The 18,024-nt window shown below is 38.0% G+C and overlaps 3 protein-coding genes across 4 annotated transcripts in view; 1 reads left to right on the top strand and 2 right to left on the bottom strand.

Moving 5' to 3' along the window:
- The window catches only part of LOC126962037 (cytochrome P450 2C20), a 32,613-nt gene extending 28,630 nt beyond the window's left edge, over positions 1–3,983 (top strand). Inside the window, exons 8-9 of the mRNA XM_050802814.1 lie at positions 1,636–1,777; positions 3,454–3,983. Of these exons, the coding sequence (XP_050658771.1) occupies positions 1,636–1,777; positions 3,454–3,635 (324 nt within the window). The 3' untranslated portion in view covers positions 3,636–3,983. The remainder of the gene's footprint in view (positions 1–1,635; positions 1,778–3,453) is intronic.
- LOC126962034 (cytochrome P450 2C18) overlaps positions 1–18,024 on the bottom strand; it is a 263,118-nt gene that overhangs the window by 112,902 nt on the left and 132,192 nt on the right. The gene's annotated exons all lie outside the window — the stretch shown is intronic.
- LOC126962032 (cytochrome P450 2C9) overlaps positions 2,178–18,024 on the bottom strand; it is a 65,266-nt gene continuing 49,419 nt past the window's right edge. Inside the window, exons 8-9 of one of the 2 annotated variants that reach the window (XM_050802802.1) lie at positions 14,610–14,751; positions 2,178–2,215 (exon numbers count right to left, since the gene is read on the bottom strand). In XM_050802802.1, coding sequence (XP_050658759.1) covers positions 2,193–2,215; positions 14,610–14,751 — 165 coding nt within the window. In that variant the 3' untranslated portion in view covers positions 2,178–2,192. Of the gene's footprint in view, positions 2,216–11,391; positions 11,935–14,609; positions 14,752–18,024 lie in introns of those variants that run through there. The other variant, XM_050802801.1, reaches the window with a different exon arrangement.

The following is an 18,024-nucleotide window of genomic DNA, read 5'->3' as shown; positions in this document are numbered from 1 at the left end:
ATATGACATGAACACAGTCAAAAATTGACTGTAGGTATGAGCTCACCGCTCTGAAGTTCTCCCGTCACTGGGGCCAATTGTCTTTGTAATCTGAGGCCAATTTTGGTCTTTGCAGCTTTACAATGCTGTCTATCATATGGTTTCTGTATTCATCCAGATGTTTTAGTTGCTATGCTAAAAACTACACTATTCCACCTATTATTCAATGAAAAATAATAAAAGTTATATTTTCATGAAGGAAAACAATGAGACTGATAAGGTTTCAATTACTAATGTTATCCTCCAGAGAAGACAGAATTGATAACTTATCAAGATGCGATGGGGCTTTCCCTAATTATCACTGATTTTTTACAAGGATTAGGACTTCAATCCACACTGTTTTTACCAAAGCACACAATCAGAAGAGGTTTTTCTTTCTCAATACAAGCGTTTATCTACACGTCAATACTGCAGTATGTATGCCCCAAAACAAAGATTTTTCTTATACATCATAATAGAGTATTCACGCTCAGCAGCTATTGTTCAAATAATAATACAGCCTAAATTTAAATTTTTTCAATTTTTCTAGAATATTTTTATGACTTTTTTCTTCTGCAGTTTACTATCCAGGCAAGGAACAAGCATATAATTCACTTATGTTGACCTTTTCACTTCCTATAACCAAGGAAAGTTCCTTTCCTTGTTTGTTTCTTTTTAATCAGTTGACCATTTGAGATCAGCAGTCATTTAAAATGTTCCTCAGGCTAGTTTTGTGTGACTGTTTTCTAGAGGCAGATTCCAGCTACAATTTTGGCAAGAAAACTACATAGGTGCTGAATCCCACTGAATATCCCACTGAATCACATTGATGAGGTGGGAGCATAAAATGTCACATATGTCATTATCGGTCATGCTAAGTTCCTCATATAATATGGTGGTATCCTCCAGATCTTACCATTGTAGGGGTTCTGCTTTTTATACACAACTAGTAAAAATCTATGGGAGTACATTAAGACTTTGTGAAACTCCTGCTTCCAGAATCACACACCCAATGGTTCTAGCTTTAATTGATGATCCTTACCTGACCTGATGATCCTGACTTGAATTGTAGCAAAGTGATAATCTTTCTAATTTCATCATCTTTTCAGTGTTTTAAGCTAAAATTAATCTGTAGCATGGCAATAATAAGCACTCAATAGTTTTTACTGGTTATTGCACTTGTGGTTATCATTCCAGATGACATCATATTAAAATAGATTACATGTTTATTTACAAAAGTTCTATGAACAGATACTTTGGACATTTCAAGTGTCAACAGAGACTTCCATTTTAAACCATAATCTACATAATCTAAATACAAGATGTGTGAAATTTGAAGTGATGGGGACAGACAAGGGCATCAAAACTTGATGATCTGGAGAACACATTCAGAGGGTTACACACAAGTATCCAAGATGTAAGACTTCAAATGTGATTGGAAAGTTCTTTAGCAAGCTTCCACTACTGGCCTTTAGCTCATCCATGTAAATTACTGTGGCTTGCTGGACCTAAGTTCCCCCACCTATAAATCAATGATATGGGGCTATGTGATGTCCACTACTTCTTCTCACTTCTGGACTTCTTTATAAATCAGATTATCTGTTTTTTTACTTCCAGGGCACAATCATAATGACATTACTCACTTCTGTGCTGCACGATGACAAAGAATTCCCTAATCCAAAGATCTTTGACCCTGGCCACTTTCTGGATGAGACTGGCAACTTTAAGAAAAGTGACTACTTCATGCCTTTCTCAGCAGGTAATAGAATCTTGTTTCCATTTGCATTTGAAGGAAAGAGAGAACTTTTTGGAATCAGTTGGAATTTACATGGCACCTCGTCTGGGGCTGGTAGAATTGCTATTTGTCCGTGATCAAGAGCACCACTCTCAATACCCATGTGCTCCACCCTCACAATATACCCTCATTGTTGGGCCAGATAGTGGGGCTTCCAGGAGTTAACCCTATTGTTCCCAACTGAGAAAACTAACATCTAGGTTGACTGAACTCTGCCACTAGATACATCACTAAGGCACCCAAGAGCTCCTCCTGGAAAGTAAAATTCACCTGATCTGTCCTTACCTGCCTTGGTGAATGTATCTGAGTCCACAACTGCATTGAGTGTCTTCTACAGGGTGTCTGTCACCTCCCAGGCTGAGCTCCAAGGGCACAACTTTCAATGAGAACAGAGGCTCACTCCTGAGTTAGGGAAGAAGAGTAAACAGGTCATTGTAATTTAGTCAGACCAGGACAGTGAGAGAGGAATGCACAGGCCCCTGGGTAGGGGCTAGAGGGGGAATCTGCATGCTTCCTGCTCTCTCATACAACACAGTGAGGCATAAAATGGAGAAAGAAACTCAGAGGATGTTTGATGTGCTTCAAAGAAGGTGATAAAATTTAAGGGAAGGCTGGGCATTTTGAGGGAGATAATGAATGACAGAGCAGGACATTTGCTTTAGATCAAGGATGCCAGAACCTTTTCCAAAAAATTATGGGGTTCCAGAAACATTGGCAAGGGAGGAGGTTACTTTGCAGTGATTCCATAGCACCCTGTCTTCCTCCAATCATGATCATATATCCTGGATACTTGTTTTTCACACCTGTGCTTTGTGTGCTAAGTCTCTGGCCATGGAATCTCCTTCCTTCACTCTTTGATCTTTTATGTCTGCTTTATATTTGGCACTGTAGATACCAAGATGACAAAGACAGAGACCTTCCTTCAATAATTCACATTTTAGCACAATAGATAAATAAATACAGAATTATGATTCCTGGTGATCCATGCTTTAGTGAAAACATGAGTATGATGTTGAGGAAAACGAGAGAGCATAGGATTTTATTACTTGAGGGAATTGTAAAGAGTGTGAAGATGAAATGAAATTGAACCTATGTCCTGAATGTAGCCTAATAAAGATGTATCTTAGCCAAAACGAACAACAGGATATGAAACTTGAAACTTCTTGGTATGTTTAAGATTGATGAAAAGTGTGTATGACTAGAGTTGAGAACAGATTATGTGAAAAGTGGAAGGAAAGATCATGGAATATCAGGCTTGGAACAGGAAACAAGAATGTGCACGTATTTCTCTAATGACAGATGGAAACTCAAAATGGCAACAGAGTTGTTTTAATGTGGAAATAAATAATGAAGCGACTATTACGGCACTGATAATCAATGAATATTTGCTGAATGAAGGGTTCCTATTGAGATTAGATGTTAGATAGCAAATGTGTCTCTTTTTGTACATTTGTTTGTCCTACCATCCATTAATCCAGCCATCATTTCATCCATCCATCCATTCATCCACATGTTCATTCATCTACCCAATCATTAATCAATTCTTTACTGCATATTCTGTTTGTGCAAGTCACAAACATACTGTCACAGTCACAGTTTAACACAAAGAGTTAACTACTTTCTCTCTTTGTTATCTTCAGGAAAACGAATTTGTGCAGGAGAGGGACTTGCCCGCATGGAGCTATTTTTATTTCTAACCACAATTTTACAGAACTTTAACCTGAAATCTGTTGCTGATTTAAAGAACCTCAATACTACTTCAGCTACTAGAGGGATTATTTCTCTGCCACCCTCGTACCAGATCTGCTTCATTCCTGTCTGAAGAATGCTAGCCCATCTGGCTGCCGATCTGCTATCACCTGAAACTCTTTTTTATCAATGACATTCCCACTATTATGTCTTCTCTGACCTCTCATCACATCTTCCCATGCACTCAATATCCCGTGAGCATCCAACCTCCATTAAGGAGAGTTGTTCAGGTCGCTGCACAAATATATCTGTAATTATTCATACTCGTAACACTTGTATTGACTGTCACATATGCTAATACTTTTCTGATGCTGACTTTTTAATATGTTATCACTGTAAAACACAGAAAAGTGATTAATGAATGATAATTTAGATCCATTTCTTTTGTGAATGTGCTAAATAAAAAGTGTTATTAATTGCTGGTTCAGTTCTCAGACTTTCCCTCTTTTGTGCATAATGCAAGAAATAAAAGAAAAGAGAGTGCCAGGAGGCCAGGCTTGTCCTCATAATAATAAACAGAGAGTGAGAGTGACAAAGGAGAAGAGGGGGAGGAAGGTCTCTGGATGTTTGCCATCTAGAGTTACTGAAAGTTTGGCTTTATAACAGGAAAAGTCTGTCCAAGAGAAGAAATAACCTTCAGGGAAATATTGAGAGAATCAGTTCAGTTGTGTATTATTTGCAGATAAAATGAGGCTAATTACTTCAGGGCCACAGAATCAATTTACGGTGCATTTATGTTAAGTGTAAAACAAGAAATAGAAATTAGAAAAATAATGTAACCTGTTGAGACTTTCCAAGGATTTTGTTCTTGTTTGGAGAGAGAAGAATAAACCCCAGAACATATGATTAGCAATATGATTAGTATATATTCATACTTGACTCCAAGTTGAAAACATAAAGCGAAAAAAAATTCAAATTTTTATTTAGTGTTCACAATGATACCAAAACAGAGGCATGAATTTAGACACTTAATCTCCATTTCTTCACTGACCCACTCATCTTTAACCCCATAGGCGAAAAAATTGAGCAGGGACATGAGGGCACTCAAGCACAAAGCCTCTGTAAACAGTCAGAACCACTACAGCAGGTTCAGTGGTCCTCTTATCGGAATAAGGTTACTGAAATCTGTCTCTTGTACAACGAAAGCTGTAGCTATGGCTTGTGGAACAGTGGGTAGAGGTGGGCATCTGGTGGAGGCCAGTGCTTGTATAGTTGCTAGAGAAAAATTAAAATCTTGAGCCAGTTGGAACACAGTTTATTCTTTAAGTGTGGGGGTGAATGACCTAACTCTTGCCTGCCATGACCTTAGGTCCTATTTATAAGTTGATATCTTATTGCCACAAAGAGTCCACCCCATCAGTCTCATGGTCTCTATTTTAACACTAATGTTGATGAGTTGTTTTGTGTCAACCACAAAAGGGAGGGGGTCTAAAGAGACATGTCTGATCTCCCATCCTCTCATGGCCGGGAATACAGTTTTTAAGGTTTTTGCTGGAGTTCCGTTGTCCAAACAGGCTTGAGATTTATTTTTAGTTTACAATAATTACAAAATTTCAAAGAATATACCCACAGAATACATCTAAGTTACATAGTTGAGAAGAACATAGTTACAATGGAGAAGACAGCCACACACTATCTGAACCTAGTAATCAAATGACCTCATTCTAATGAAACACATTGAAATTGTCTATCACTCCAAAATGAAAAGTATCCTCTGTGATATTCCTGGCAGAGATTCATCTGCTCAATTTAATCATTAAAAACATTAGACAGGCCTAAATTGAGGGACATTTTATAAATATTCAGCCTATACTCTCAAAGAGTGGCAATGTCTTAGAAATCAAGTAATGACTAAAGAACTGCTCCACACTGAAGTTGATGAAAGAGATGTGACACCTAGTTGTGGCATGCGATTCTGGGTTCTGAACTAAATTATGAGAAGGACAAAAAGCATATATTTTGGGACTTTTGGTAAAACACCAACAGGAACAAGAATTAGAAAGTTCCAATGCATTCACATTGATTTTCTGATCCTGATGGTTTTACTATAGTTATATAAGAGAAGCACATTGTTTTGAGTAAATACATACGAAAATACTTCAACTATCTGGAATCAGGTCAGTATTTACTTTCAAAAGGTTCCATGTAAAACAATTATTTGTAAGAACAAGCACCGCTCAACTACATGGAAACTGAACAACCTGCTCCTGAATGACTACTGGGTACATAACGAAATGAAGGCAGAAATAAAGATGTTCTTTGAAAACAATGAGAACAAAGATACAACATACCAGAATCTCTGGGACACATTTAAAGCAGTGTGTAGAGGGAAATTTATAGCACTAAATGCCCACAAGAGAAAGCAGGAAAGATCTAAAATTGACACTCTAACGTCACAATTAAAAGAACTAGAGAAGCAAGAGCAAACACATTCAAAAGCTAGCAGAAGGCAAGAAATAACTAAGATAGAGCAGAACTGAAGGAGATAGAGACACAAAAAACCCTCCAAAAAATCAATGAATCCAGAAGTTGGTTTTTTGAAAAGATCAACAAAATTGACAGACCGCTAGCATGACTAATAAAGAAAAAAAGAGAGAAGAATCAAATAGACGCAATAAAAAATGATAAAGGGGATATCACCACCGACCCCACAGAAATACAAACTACCATCAGAGAATACTATAAACACCTCTATGCAAATAAACGAGAAAATCTAGAAGAAATGGATAATTTCCTGGACACTTACACTCTTCCAAGACTAAACCAGGAAGAAGTTGAATCCCTGAATAGACCAATAGCAGGCTCTGAAATTGAGGCAGTAATTAATAGCCTACCAACCAAAAAAAGTCCAGGACCAGATGGATTCACAGCTGAATTCTACCAGAGATACAAGGAGGAGTTGGTACCATTCCTTCTGAAACTATTCCAATCAATAGAAAAAGAGGGAAACCTTCCTAACTCATTTTATGAAGCCAACATCATCCTGATACCAAAGCCTGGCAGAGACACAACAAAAAAAGAGAATTTTAGACCAATATCCCTGATGAACATCGATGCAAAAATCCTCAATAAAATACTGGCAAACCGGATTCAGCAGCACATCAAAAAGCTTATCCACCATGATCAAGTGGGCTTCATCCCTGGGATGCAAGGCTGGTTCAACATTCGCAAATCAATAAACATAATCCAGCATATAAACAGAACCAAAGACAAGAACCACATGATTATCTCAATAGATGCAGAAAAGGCTTTTGACAAAATTCAACAGCCCTTCATGCTAAAAACGCTCAATAAATTCGGTATTGATGGAACGTATCTCAAAATAATAACAGCTATTTATGACAAACCCACAGCCAATATCATACTGAATGGGCAAAAACTGGAAAAATTCCCTTTGAAAACTGGCACAAGACAGGGATGCCCTCTCTCACCACTCCTATTCAACATAGTGTTGGAAGTTCTGGCTAGGGCAATCAGGCAAGAGAAAGAAATCAAGGGTATTCAGTTAGGAAAAGAAGAAGTCAAATTGTCCCTGTTTGCAGATGACATGATTGTATATTTAGAAAACCACACTGTCTCAGCCCAAAATCTCCTTAAGCTGATAAGCAACTTCAGCAAAGTCTCTGGATACAAAATTAATGTGCAAAAATCACAAGCATTCTTATACACCAGTAACAGACAAACAGAGAGCCAAATCATGAGTGAACTCCCATTCACAATCGCTTAAAAGAGAATAAAATATCTAGGAATCCATCTCACAAGGGATGTAAAGGACCTCTTCAAGGAGAACTACAAACCACTGCTCAGTGAAATAAAAGAGGACACAAACAAATGGAAGAACATACCATGCTCATGGAAAGGAAGAATCAATATCGTGAAAATGGCCATACTGCCCAAGGTAATTTATAGATTCAATGCCTTCCCGATCAAGCTACCAATGAGTTTCTTCACAGAATTGGAAAAAACTGCTTTAAAGTTCATATGGAACCAAAAAAGAGCCCGCATCTCCAAGACAATCCTAAGTCAAAAGAACAAAGCTGGAGGCATCACGCTACCTGACTTCAAACTATACTACAAGGCTACAGTAACCAAAACAGCATGATACTGGTACCAAAACAGAGATATAGACCAATGGAACAGAACAGAGTCCTCAGAAATAATACCACACATCTACAGCCATCTGATCTTTGACAAACCTGAGAGAAACAAGAAATGGGGAAAGGATTCCCTATTTAATAAATGGTGCTGGGAAAATTGGCTAGCCATAAGTAGAAAGCTGAAACTGGATCCTTTCCTTACTCCTTATACAAAAAATTAATTCAAGATGGATTAGAGACTTAAACGTTAGACCTAATACCATAAAAATCCTAGAAGAAAACCTAGGTAGTACCATTCAGGACATAGGCATGGGCAAAGACTTCATGTCTAAAACACCAAAAGCAACGGCAGCAAAAGCCAAAATTGACAAATGGGATCTCATTAAACTAAAGAGCTTCTGCACAGCAAAAGAAACTACCATCAGAGTGAACAGGGAACCTACAGAATGGGAGAAAATTTTTGCAATCTACTCATCTGACAAAGGGCTAATATCCAGAACCTACAAAGAACTCAAACAAATTTACAAGAAAAAAAACAAACAACCCCATCAAAAAGTGGGCAAAGGATATGAACAGACATTTCTCAAAAGAAGACATTCATACAGCCAACAGACACATGAAAAAATGCTCATCATCACTGGCCATTAGAGAAATGCAAATCAAAACCACAATGAGATACCATCTCACACCAGTTAGAATGGCAATCATTAAAAAGTCAGGAAACAATAGGTGCTGGAGAGGATGTGGAGAAATAGGAACACTTTTACACTGTTGGTGGGATTGTAAACTAGTTCAACCATTATGGAAAACAGTATGGCGATTCCTCAAAGATCTAGAACTAGATGTACCATATGACCCAGCCATCCCATTACTGGGTATATACCCAGAGGATTATAAATCATGCTGCTATAAAGACACATGCACACGCATGTTTATTGTGGCACTATTCACAATATCAAAGACTTGGAATCGACCCAAATGTCCATCAGTGACAGACTGGATTAAGAAAATGTGGCACATATACACCATGGCATACTATGCAGCCATAAAAAAGGATGAGTTTGTGTCCTTTGTAGGGACATGGATGCAGCTGGAAACCATCATTCTTAGCAAGCTATCACAGGAACAGAAAACCAAACACCGCATGTTCTCACTCATAGGTGGGAACTGAACAATGAGATCACTTGGACTCAGGAAGGGGAACATCACACACCGGGGCCTATCATGGGAAGGGGGGAAGGGGGAAGGGGGAGGGGAGAGGGGGAGGGGGGAGGGGGGAGGGATTGCATTGGGAGTTATACCTGATGTAAATGACGAGTTGATGGGTGCAGCACAGCAACATGGCACAAGAATACATATGTAACAAACCTGCACGTTATGCACATGTACCCTAGAACTTAAAGTATAATAATAAAATATAAATAAATAAATAAATAAATAAATAAGAATTTAAAAAAAAAAAAAAAGAAAATGTGGCACATATACCCCATGGAATACTATGCAGCCATAAAAAAGGATGAGTTTGTGTCCTTTGTAGGGACATGGATGCAGCTGGAAACCATCATTCTTAGCAAACTATCACAGGAACAGAAATCCAAACACCGCATGTTCTCACTCATAGGTGGGAACTGAACAATGAGATCACTTGGACTCGGGAAGGGGGACATCACACAGCGGGGCCTATCATGGGGAGGGGGGAGGGGGGAGGGATTGCATTGGGAGTTATACCTGACGTAAATGACGAGTTGATGGGTGCTGACGAGTTGATGGGTGCAGCACACCAACATGGCACAAGTATACATATGTAACAAACCTGCACATTATGCACATGTACCCTAGAACTTAAAGATAATAATAATAATAAATAAATAAATAAATAAAATACATTTTCATTTCCCAATGAAGGTTTAAAAGGTATAATGTGTAATTTCCATTTGATCTTCCCATTAATGTAATACCCATTTCCACTTTCTCCTCTATTATCTCTCTGAATCTTTCGCCTATGTTTCTATCACCTTAGAGGATTTGCTGGCATATTACTTGATAGGAAAATAGCAAGTTTTAATACAAGATGTGTGATATAAGCCCAATATTGTAAACATTTAGCCCTATATGTATGTTTGCATAAGATATATATCTATATAAATGTATATATTATATATACCTATATACATGTATATATTATATATACCTATATACATGTATATATTATATATACTTGTATATATTATATATGTATAATGTATATATAATATATACATGTATATATTATATACATGTATATATTACATGTACATATATAAACGTATATATATTATATATATACACACATAATGTACACATCCATATATAGATGTACATGTACACCTGTACCCACATATTATCTTTAAAATGTATTCCAAAGTGTAAGTAGCTTCTTCTGGGAGATGACCTGTGAGAAGCATTACGAATTATGTTACTTCTTCTTACATTCCAAATAGAAGACAGGAGAGTGGTGAATATAATTTAACATAAGATACTTAACTGTCTATGCTTTGGAGATGACCTGAGGCTAATTATATTAGGACCATAGCATAAAATTATCATCCCACTTAGGTTAAAAGTTAAATAATATAGGAGAAGCTGAGAAAGATTAAATCCTGGTAATTCTTCTTAGAAATTTTGTCCAGCCAAGCGTGGTGGCTCACACCCGTAATCCCAGCACTTTGGGAGGCCGGGGTGGGTGGATCACTTGAGGTTAGGAGTTCAACACTAGTCTGGCCAACATGGTGAAACCCTGTCTCTACTAAAAATATCAAAAATTAGCCTGGTGTGGTGGTGGGCATCTGTAATCCCAGCTACTTGGAAGGCTGAAGCAGGAGAATCACTTGAACCCTGGAGGTGGAGATTGCAGTGAGCCAAGATCATGCCATTACACTCCAGCCTGGGCAACAAAAGCAAGACTCCATCTCAAAAGAAAAAAAAAAGAAAAAGAAAAGAAATTTTGTTCATGTTTGAAGACAGAAGCATGACAGGACACATGAGAAGCAATATGAAAGCATATATTTATACTTCATTACATCAATATAAGTTGGAAACATGAAGTAATAAAAGTAATCTGATTCTTCAGAGATAAAGTAATGACACTTTAAAGTAACACCAGGCCAGGTGCAGTGGCTCACATCTGTAATCCCAGCACTTTGGGAGGCTGAGGCGGGCAGATCACGAGGTCAGGAGATCGAGACCATCCTAGCTAACACGGTGAAAACCCGTCTGTACTAAAAATACAAAAAATTAGCCAGGCATGGTGGCATGCACCTGTAATCCCAGCTACTCAGGAGGCTGAGGCAGGAGAATCACTTGAACCTGGGAGGCAGAGGTTGCAGAGAGCCGAGATCCCACCACTGTACTCCAGCCTAGGTGACAGAGCAAGACTTTGTCTCAAAAAAAAAAAAAAAAAAGAAGGAACATCAATGTGGATATAAGAATTCTAACATTTAATGTCCATTCCTCCCTTTGGCTGATCCTCTTAATATTTCCCTACAGGTTGAAGCTGCTCCTGAACAGTTTCTCACTTTCAAATCCAATCCTCAAATAACTCTCACACTCAGCAAAAATAGCTTCCCTACCCTCTTCCCCTTTGTCCTTTCTGTCCTTATCATTTTGAGAACCAGCAGGGCCTCCTGGAACTCTATTTTTCTTTAACTTCTGACCTGCATTATGCATAAAAGAAGGAAGGTCTAATAAACTGACTCAGCAAATAATAATGCTTTTTATTTAGAACATGCAAAGAAGAAATGCCTTTGAATTATGATACACAAATCATCTTTCTCTATTTAATAATAACATATTAATAACAACATTAGATAAGTATCAGCATTAGGTGACAGTCAATGCAACCGTTACAGAGTATGGAGAATAGCAGATATATTTGCACTGTGAAGCATAGGAAACTCTCCTTAACGGAGGCTGAATGTTCACTAGATCTTGAGGGAAGGGAAAATGTGAGATGACAGGCCAGAAAAGGCATCACATATAGTGAAATGTGGATAACGCCCCAGAGGAAAGAGAGCTGCAGGGACAGTACAGCAGCAACCAGACCATCTGCTCTTCTTCAAACAGGAATGAAGCACAGCTGGTAGAAGGGTGGCACAGAGGCAAACCCATTGACAACTGGAGTGGTGTCAAGGTCCTTTGGGTCAACCAGAGATTTCAGGTTAAAGTTCTGTAAAACGGAGGTCAAGAATAAAAACAGCTCCATGCGGGCCAGGGCTTCTCCCACACAAATCCGTTTTCCTGAAAATAGCAAACACAGAGAGCAGTTACTCCTCATGTATAACTGTGACAGTGACAAACACTGTCTCTGTAACTGGCACAAACAGAATATGCAATAACTGTTCAGTGAATTGTAAGAGGGATGAGGAGATAGATGGGTGGATGGGTGCATGCATGAATGAATGGATGGATGGGTGGATAGATAAATGGATGAATGGATGGATGGATAGGCAACTGAAAAATGAATGGACATACTGACTCTTCACCTAATATCAGATCTTAACAGCCACCCTATATTGAACAAATATTTATTGAGTACCAGCTACATGCCAAGCACTTTATTAAAATCTTTCTACAGACTTTAAATGCCTTCGTCAATCTTTCTTTAGAAACATACATTCCTTGTCAAGTGGATTTAACTGAGCAGGGCTTAGAGGAGGAAGCTAACATACTGTATTTCCCTTTGTATTTCTGGCTCAACATGCAGTCAAATATTTTTTTTTCCCCTAGGTACTTTCAGGAGCACATGTCTAAATATGCCACCTTCTCACTTTAAAACTTTAAATTGCTTCCCTGTCTGTCCTATAGGATAAGGTCCCAATGGATTGACCTGGACCTCACATTCTGTTTCCAGTCTGATGATCCATATCACTCCTTGCACTCTTCAAATTCGATACTGTCAACTCTAGGCATAGCCACTCGTCATCAGTCTCCAGCACACCACAAGGTTTCAAGTTTTACAGCATGCTGCTCCTTTTGATCAAGATGAACTTTTCTGTTACTGCAGTCAGGACATAGGTCACATTTTATCTCCTTTTTTACCCTCTTTCTCATCTTCTTGAGCAAGAAAAATGTTGCTTTCTCTTGGTTTCCTCAACATTATATTTATGCTTCCATTGAAAAATGTGCTATGGTCTGAATATGCCGCCCCCAAATTCATATGTTGACAAATAATACCCAATGCAACATTACTAAAGAGATGGCTCCTTTTAGGAAGTGAATAAGTCAGGAGGGATCTGTCCTTGCTAAACTAATAACATCAAGAGATACAAGGGAGCCATTTCACCCTTTTTGCCTTTTTTGCCCTTCTGTCATATAAGGATACAGAGGGTGCATTATCTATAAGGAATAGGCCCTCCCTAGACACTGAACTTGCTGACACCTCAATTTTGGAACTCCCAGCCTTAAGAACTGTGAGAAATATATTTCCATTATTCATCAATTGCCTAGTCCTGGATATTTTGTCATGGCCAAAGAAACAGGTAGCATGGGTCACCTAGAATAATAATTACTGATTTATTTATTTATTAGAATGTGATATGGTTAGGCTCTGGGTCCTTACCCAAACCTCATGTCAAATTGTAATTCCCAATGTTGGGGGAGATACCTGGTGAGAGGTGATAGAATCATGGGGGATAATTTCCCCCTTGCTGTTCTCATGATAGTGAGTTCTCATAAGATCTGGTTGTTTAAAGGTATGTAGCCTTTCCTCTTTGCTCTCTCTCTCCTGCTCTGCCATGGAAAGATGTGTTTGCTTCCACTCTGCCTCCCACCATGATTGCAAGTTTCCTGAGGTCTCCCAGCCATGCTTCCTGTACAGCCTGTGGAACTGTGAGTCAATTAAAACTCTTTTCTTCATTAATTACCCGGTCTCAGGTAGTTCTTTATAGCAATGTAAGAATGGACTAATACATGTGCCAAATGTGACTGCTTGAAGGAAGGTTTCTTTTCTTGTTGTCTTGGTATCTACAGTGCCAGATATAAAGCAGATATCAAAGGCCACAGAATGAAGAAAGGAGATTCTACCACCAGACGCTCAGCACACACATTTCAGGTGTGGAGATCCAACATCCAAGATACATGGCCATGACTAGGGGAAGAGCATGGTGCTCTGCATCACTGCAGAGTATCCTGCTACATTCCCAATGTCCCTCTCCTCCCATTGACAGTTATTTGGCAAAGGTTCTAATATCCATTATTTAGAGCTAATGTCCTGCTTCTGTGGCTCATTATCTCCTTTAACAGCCCTGCATTCTCTTCCTTTCATCCTCTCTGCCTCCTTTGAGATAGCTCAAATGTCTTTACTGCTATTAAAATGTTACTTATGCCTCACTTTGGGGTATAAGAGAACAAGAAGCAGACAGCTTTTCCATCTACCTCTCAAACTCCAACAGCCTGTTCTTTCCTATATCACAGCCTCAGTCCTATTGAACTACAATGATCTGTTTACTCTGCTTTCAAAACTCAGAAGCGAGCCTTTTAAGACCCTCTTCAGTGTTTGAGGATAATTTTATCCTACAGGCCCAGCCTAGGGGGTGAGGGACACCATGTGGAAAACACTCAGTGAAGTTTTGGAGTGAGATAACTTCCTCATGGCTAGTGAGGAAAATGTAATTAGTTTTATCTTCTAGGAGGAGTTCTTGGGTACCTCAGTGGTGTATCTAGAGGCAGAATTCAACCAACCTATACTTCAACTTTCTCAATTTGGAAGAATTGGATTAACTCCCCAAAGCCCACTAATCTGGCTCAATAATTAGGATATATCATGAGCAGGGAGCACACAGACATTCAGAACAGTGCTCTTGATCGTGTACAAAGAGTAATTGTACCACTGCAGAGGAGGCACATGTAAGTTCCAACTGATCAAAAAAGTTATCTTATACCCTGAGACACAAATGGAAATACATTTATATTACCTGCTGAGAAAGGCATGAAGTAGTTACTTTTCTTAAAATTGCCACCTTCGTCCAGAAAGTGACGAGGGTCAAACATCTCTGGGTTGGGAAATTCTTTGTTGTCATGTAGCACAGAAGTCAGGGAAATTAATATGGTTGTGCCCTATAAACAAGAGACATAGATGAACTGAGCTGTAAAGAAGTCATGAAGGTTGAAGAAACAGTGGTAATCACATAGTTGAATCTTTTGATGTGCAGATGAGGAAACACCATTCCAAAGAAGAGCAGTACCATTTCCAGATGGATAGACCAAGTAATAAGAGGCATTAGCTTAAGACCAGTGACAATAATCTTGCTAAAGTGCCCTGCAATCACATTTGAAGTCCTCAGTACTTGGATACTTGGGTGCAACCTTCTGAATCTGTCCTCCTTTTCATCAAGCTTGGACACTAGTGGCTGTCCACACTTGCTGCTCTATTCCATCACTTTGGTTTTCACCAACCTTATGTGTAGAGTATGACTTAAAGTTGAAGTATCTTTTGACATGGGAAATGGCCACAGTATCTGTTCACAGGGCATTTGTGAATAAACACATGATTGAGTTTCAAATGACGTCTTCTGGGATGATAACTAGTATAGTCACAAGTATAAAACTATTGAGTTCTTGTCATTGCCATGCAGTTTGTTTGTCTTCATTTAAAGATATGGGAGAGATATTCATTACAGATTAATCCTAGCTTAAAAATACAGAAGGAACAATGAAATTAGAAAAATCACCTATTTGTAACCATTCAGGTCAAAATCATCAGGTCAGGTGAGGATCATTAATGAAAGATAAAACTATTGGATGTGTGACTTGGGAAGCAGGGTGTTCAGTTTTAAAGTACCATGCCATAGATTTTCATCATTCACACATGAAAATCAGAACCCCATCAATGAAGAGATCTGGCAGATTCCAACTTATTTGGTGAGAATCTTAGCATAACCAATAATGACATATGTGACATTATGTGCCCCTGCCTCACCACTGTGATTCAGTGGGATATTCAAAGTACTATGTAGTTTTCCTGCCAAAGTCATAACTGGAATATAATATCTAGAAAAGAATCATACAAAATGAGCCCCAGGAAAATTTAAATGACTAACAGTCTCAACTCTTCACAGAGGTCAACATGTCGAAAGGAAACAGAGGAAATGGACTCTTCTTAATTACGGGAGATGAAAATAACAGGATACCGAAATTATGTGCCTGTTTCTTGACTGGAGAATGAATTGCAAGAAAAAAAGCGATTAACATATTCTTTAAAAATTGGAAAATTTTAAATATAAGCTGTGTAGTTAATAATATTATTGTATTAATAACTCCACATTATGAATGCTATTATTGTCATGTAGGAGAAAACCATTGTTATTGTGCTATACGTACTGAAGTACTGAAGCATAAATAGATGGATGGACAGATATCAAAGTAGATAAATACACATACTGCCATATGTACATATACATATGTGTGTGTAATGTTACTGATTTTAAAATATTTTATAATAAAAAGGTGAAGAAAAATTCTACCCCCTAAATTTTCATATCAATAGTCTATGATTTGGTTTTTCAAAAATATTCCCTTGAATATTTATAAACAAGTACTATATTAAAATGTTATTAAGAACCAAAGCAGATTTATTTCAACAAATGTTACTTGAATAACTAGAAATTTATAGACATTGAAGCATGACCATCATTACTTCATATTACAAATAAAAATTCATTTGAAATATGTCGTTGATCTAAATATAAGAGCTCAAGCAAAAATATTCCAGGAAAGTTAAAAGCCAGTCTTTGGAATCTTGTGCTGACAAATATTCTTTAATAGGACACAAAAGCACAAATCAATCACACATATTTGCAGAAAATTCTACTGGACAGGAATGTCTTATATTAGGCATCAATAAAAAATACTCCCTGCACAAGTCCATCCTGCCACCTGTTTTTGTATGGTATGTGAGCTAAAAGTATTCACATTGAACAAATGCAAATAAGAAATAATATTTTTGAAACACATTTTATAGGAAATTTACATTTGTTTCTATAAAAATTGGAACATATCAATCCTCATTCATTTGCAGATTGTTTATGACTGCTTTCATGCTACAATAAGAGATGTCAAGTATTGCAACAGAAACCACATGGCCGGAAAATCTAAAATATTTACTATCTGGCCCATTACAGAAACAGTTTGCCAACTCCTGTCTCAGACTATTATCTCCAGCTAGATAAATGGATCCAGCCTGTAGCAGAAAAACACATGTATCTGATATGTAAAGAGGGTAGAATTGGCCACACAGTGCTGCATTTTTCTGTACTGGGCTATTCCATGAAGAAGGGATTCAATGGGTGATTCCCTTGGGCTCTGGCTTCTCAGGGCTCAAAAGACACCAGGCACAGCATGAGCTGCCCTGCAGGGGGATGAATGAAGAAGCTCATCAGATGTAGTATTCCCTTCCAGCTGTTCACCAAAGATGATGCAGTGAACTGGGGAGACTGGCAGCTCCTAGCTGATTCTTCAGTATATTTCTCATTTAGTTAGTTATAGGAGGAGAAGTAAGTTTCATTACTATTACCCTCAGACCCTAATTTTGAGAAACAAAAGTCTTCTCCTGGTTACCTCCTGTGTTTGTGATAACAGAGTGCATTGAAGTCTTATCTCTTATACTAAATCAGTGACCACTAGGGTAAGCCCCATAATCTCTCAGTAAATTATCAATCCTGTCTTCTTCAAAAGATGACATTAGTAATTGCAACCTTACCAATATCATTCCTTTTTCCTCTTGAAAATACAACTTTCAGTTACATTATTTTTTATTTTACTAATCATATGTATTGGTTTTAAATGGAAAAAGTAGGTTTGAGATGGCAACTGGAGTGTCTGGATAAATACAGAAACCATGTGATAGAAGGCATTGTAAAGCTGCCAAGACAAAAATTGGTCTCAAGGTTCCAGAGGTAGGAGAACCTCAAGAGCTAAGCTAACACTAACACTCAGTTTTCGACTGGGTTCACATTATGTCCAATTCTGAATCATGACAACAGGTGTTATGTCATTATGACTGCCTATGGGAGAGGAATGAATCTTTCTTTGAAGAATATAAACCTCTGAAATTCTGCAGTTTCTTATATATAGCATCTGGTATTTAACCAAAAGTTATCAGGCATTTCAAAGATACAACTAAGTGATCACAAGAAGAAAAGTGGGGAGAGGGAACGGCAATAAAATCAGACTCGCATTAGGAAACTTTTCTTGCCTAGTTTTATAAGGCTGGCATAATCTTAATATCAAAAATCCTGAAAATTCTAAGAAAAAAAATTACAAACCAAATCTCTTGTGAATGTAAACACTGAAGCCCTAAACAATATGAAGAAGGTCAATTCATCTCTATGT

This window comes from Macaca thibetana, chromosome 9 (genome assembly GCF_024542745.1).
Source record: "Macaca thibetana thibetana isolate TM-01 chromosome 9, ASM2454274v1, whole genome shotgun sequence".
NCBI lineage: Eukaryota > Metazoa > Chordata > Mammalia > Primates > Cercopithecidae > Macaca > Macaca thibetana.
Note: the sequence above shows the minus strand (reverse complement) of the source record. Positions and strands in the feature narration are given on the sequence as shown.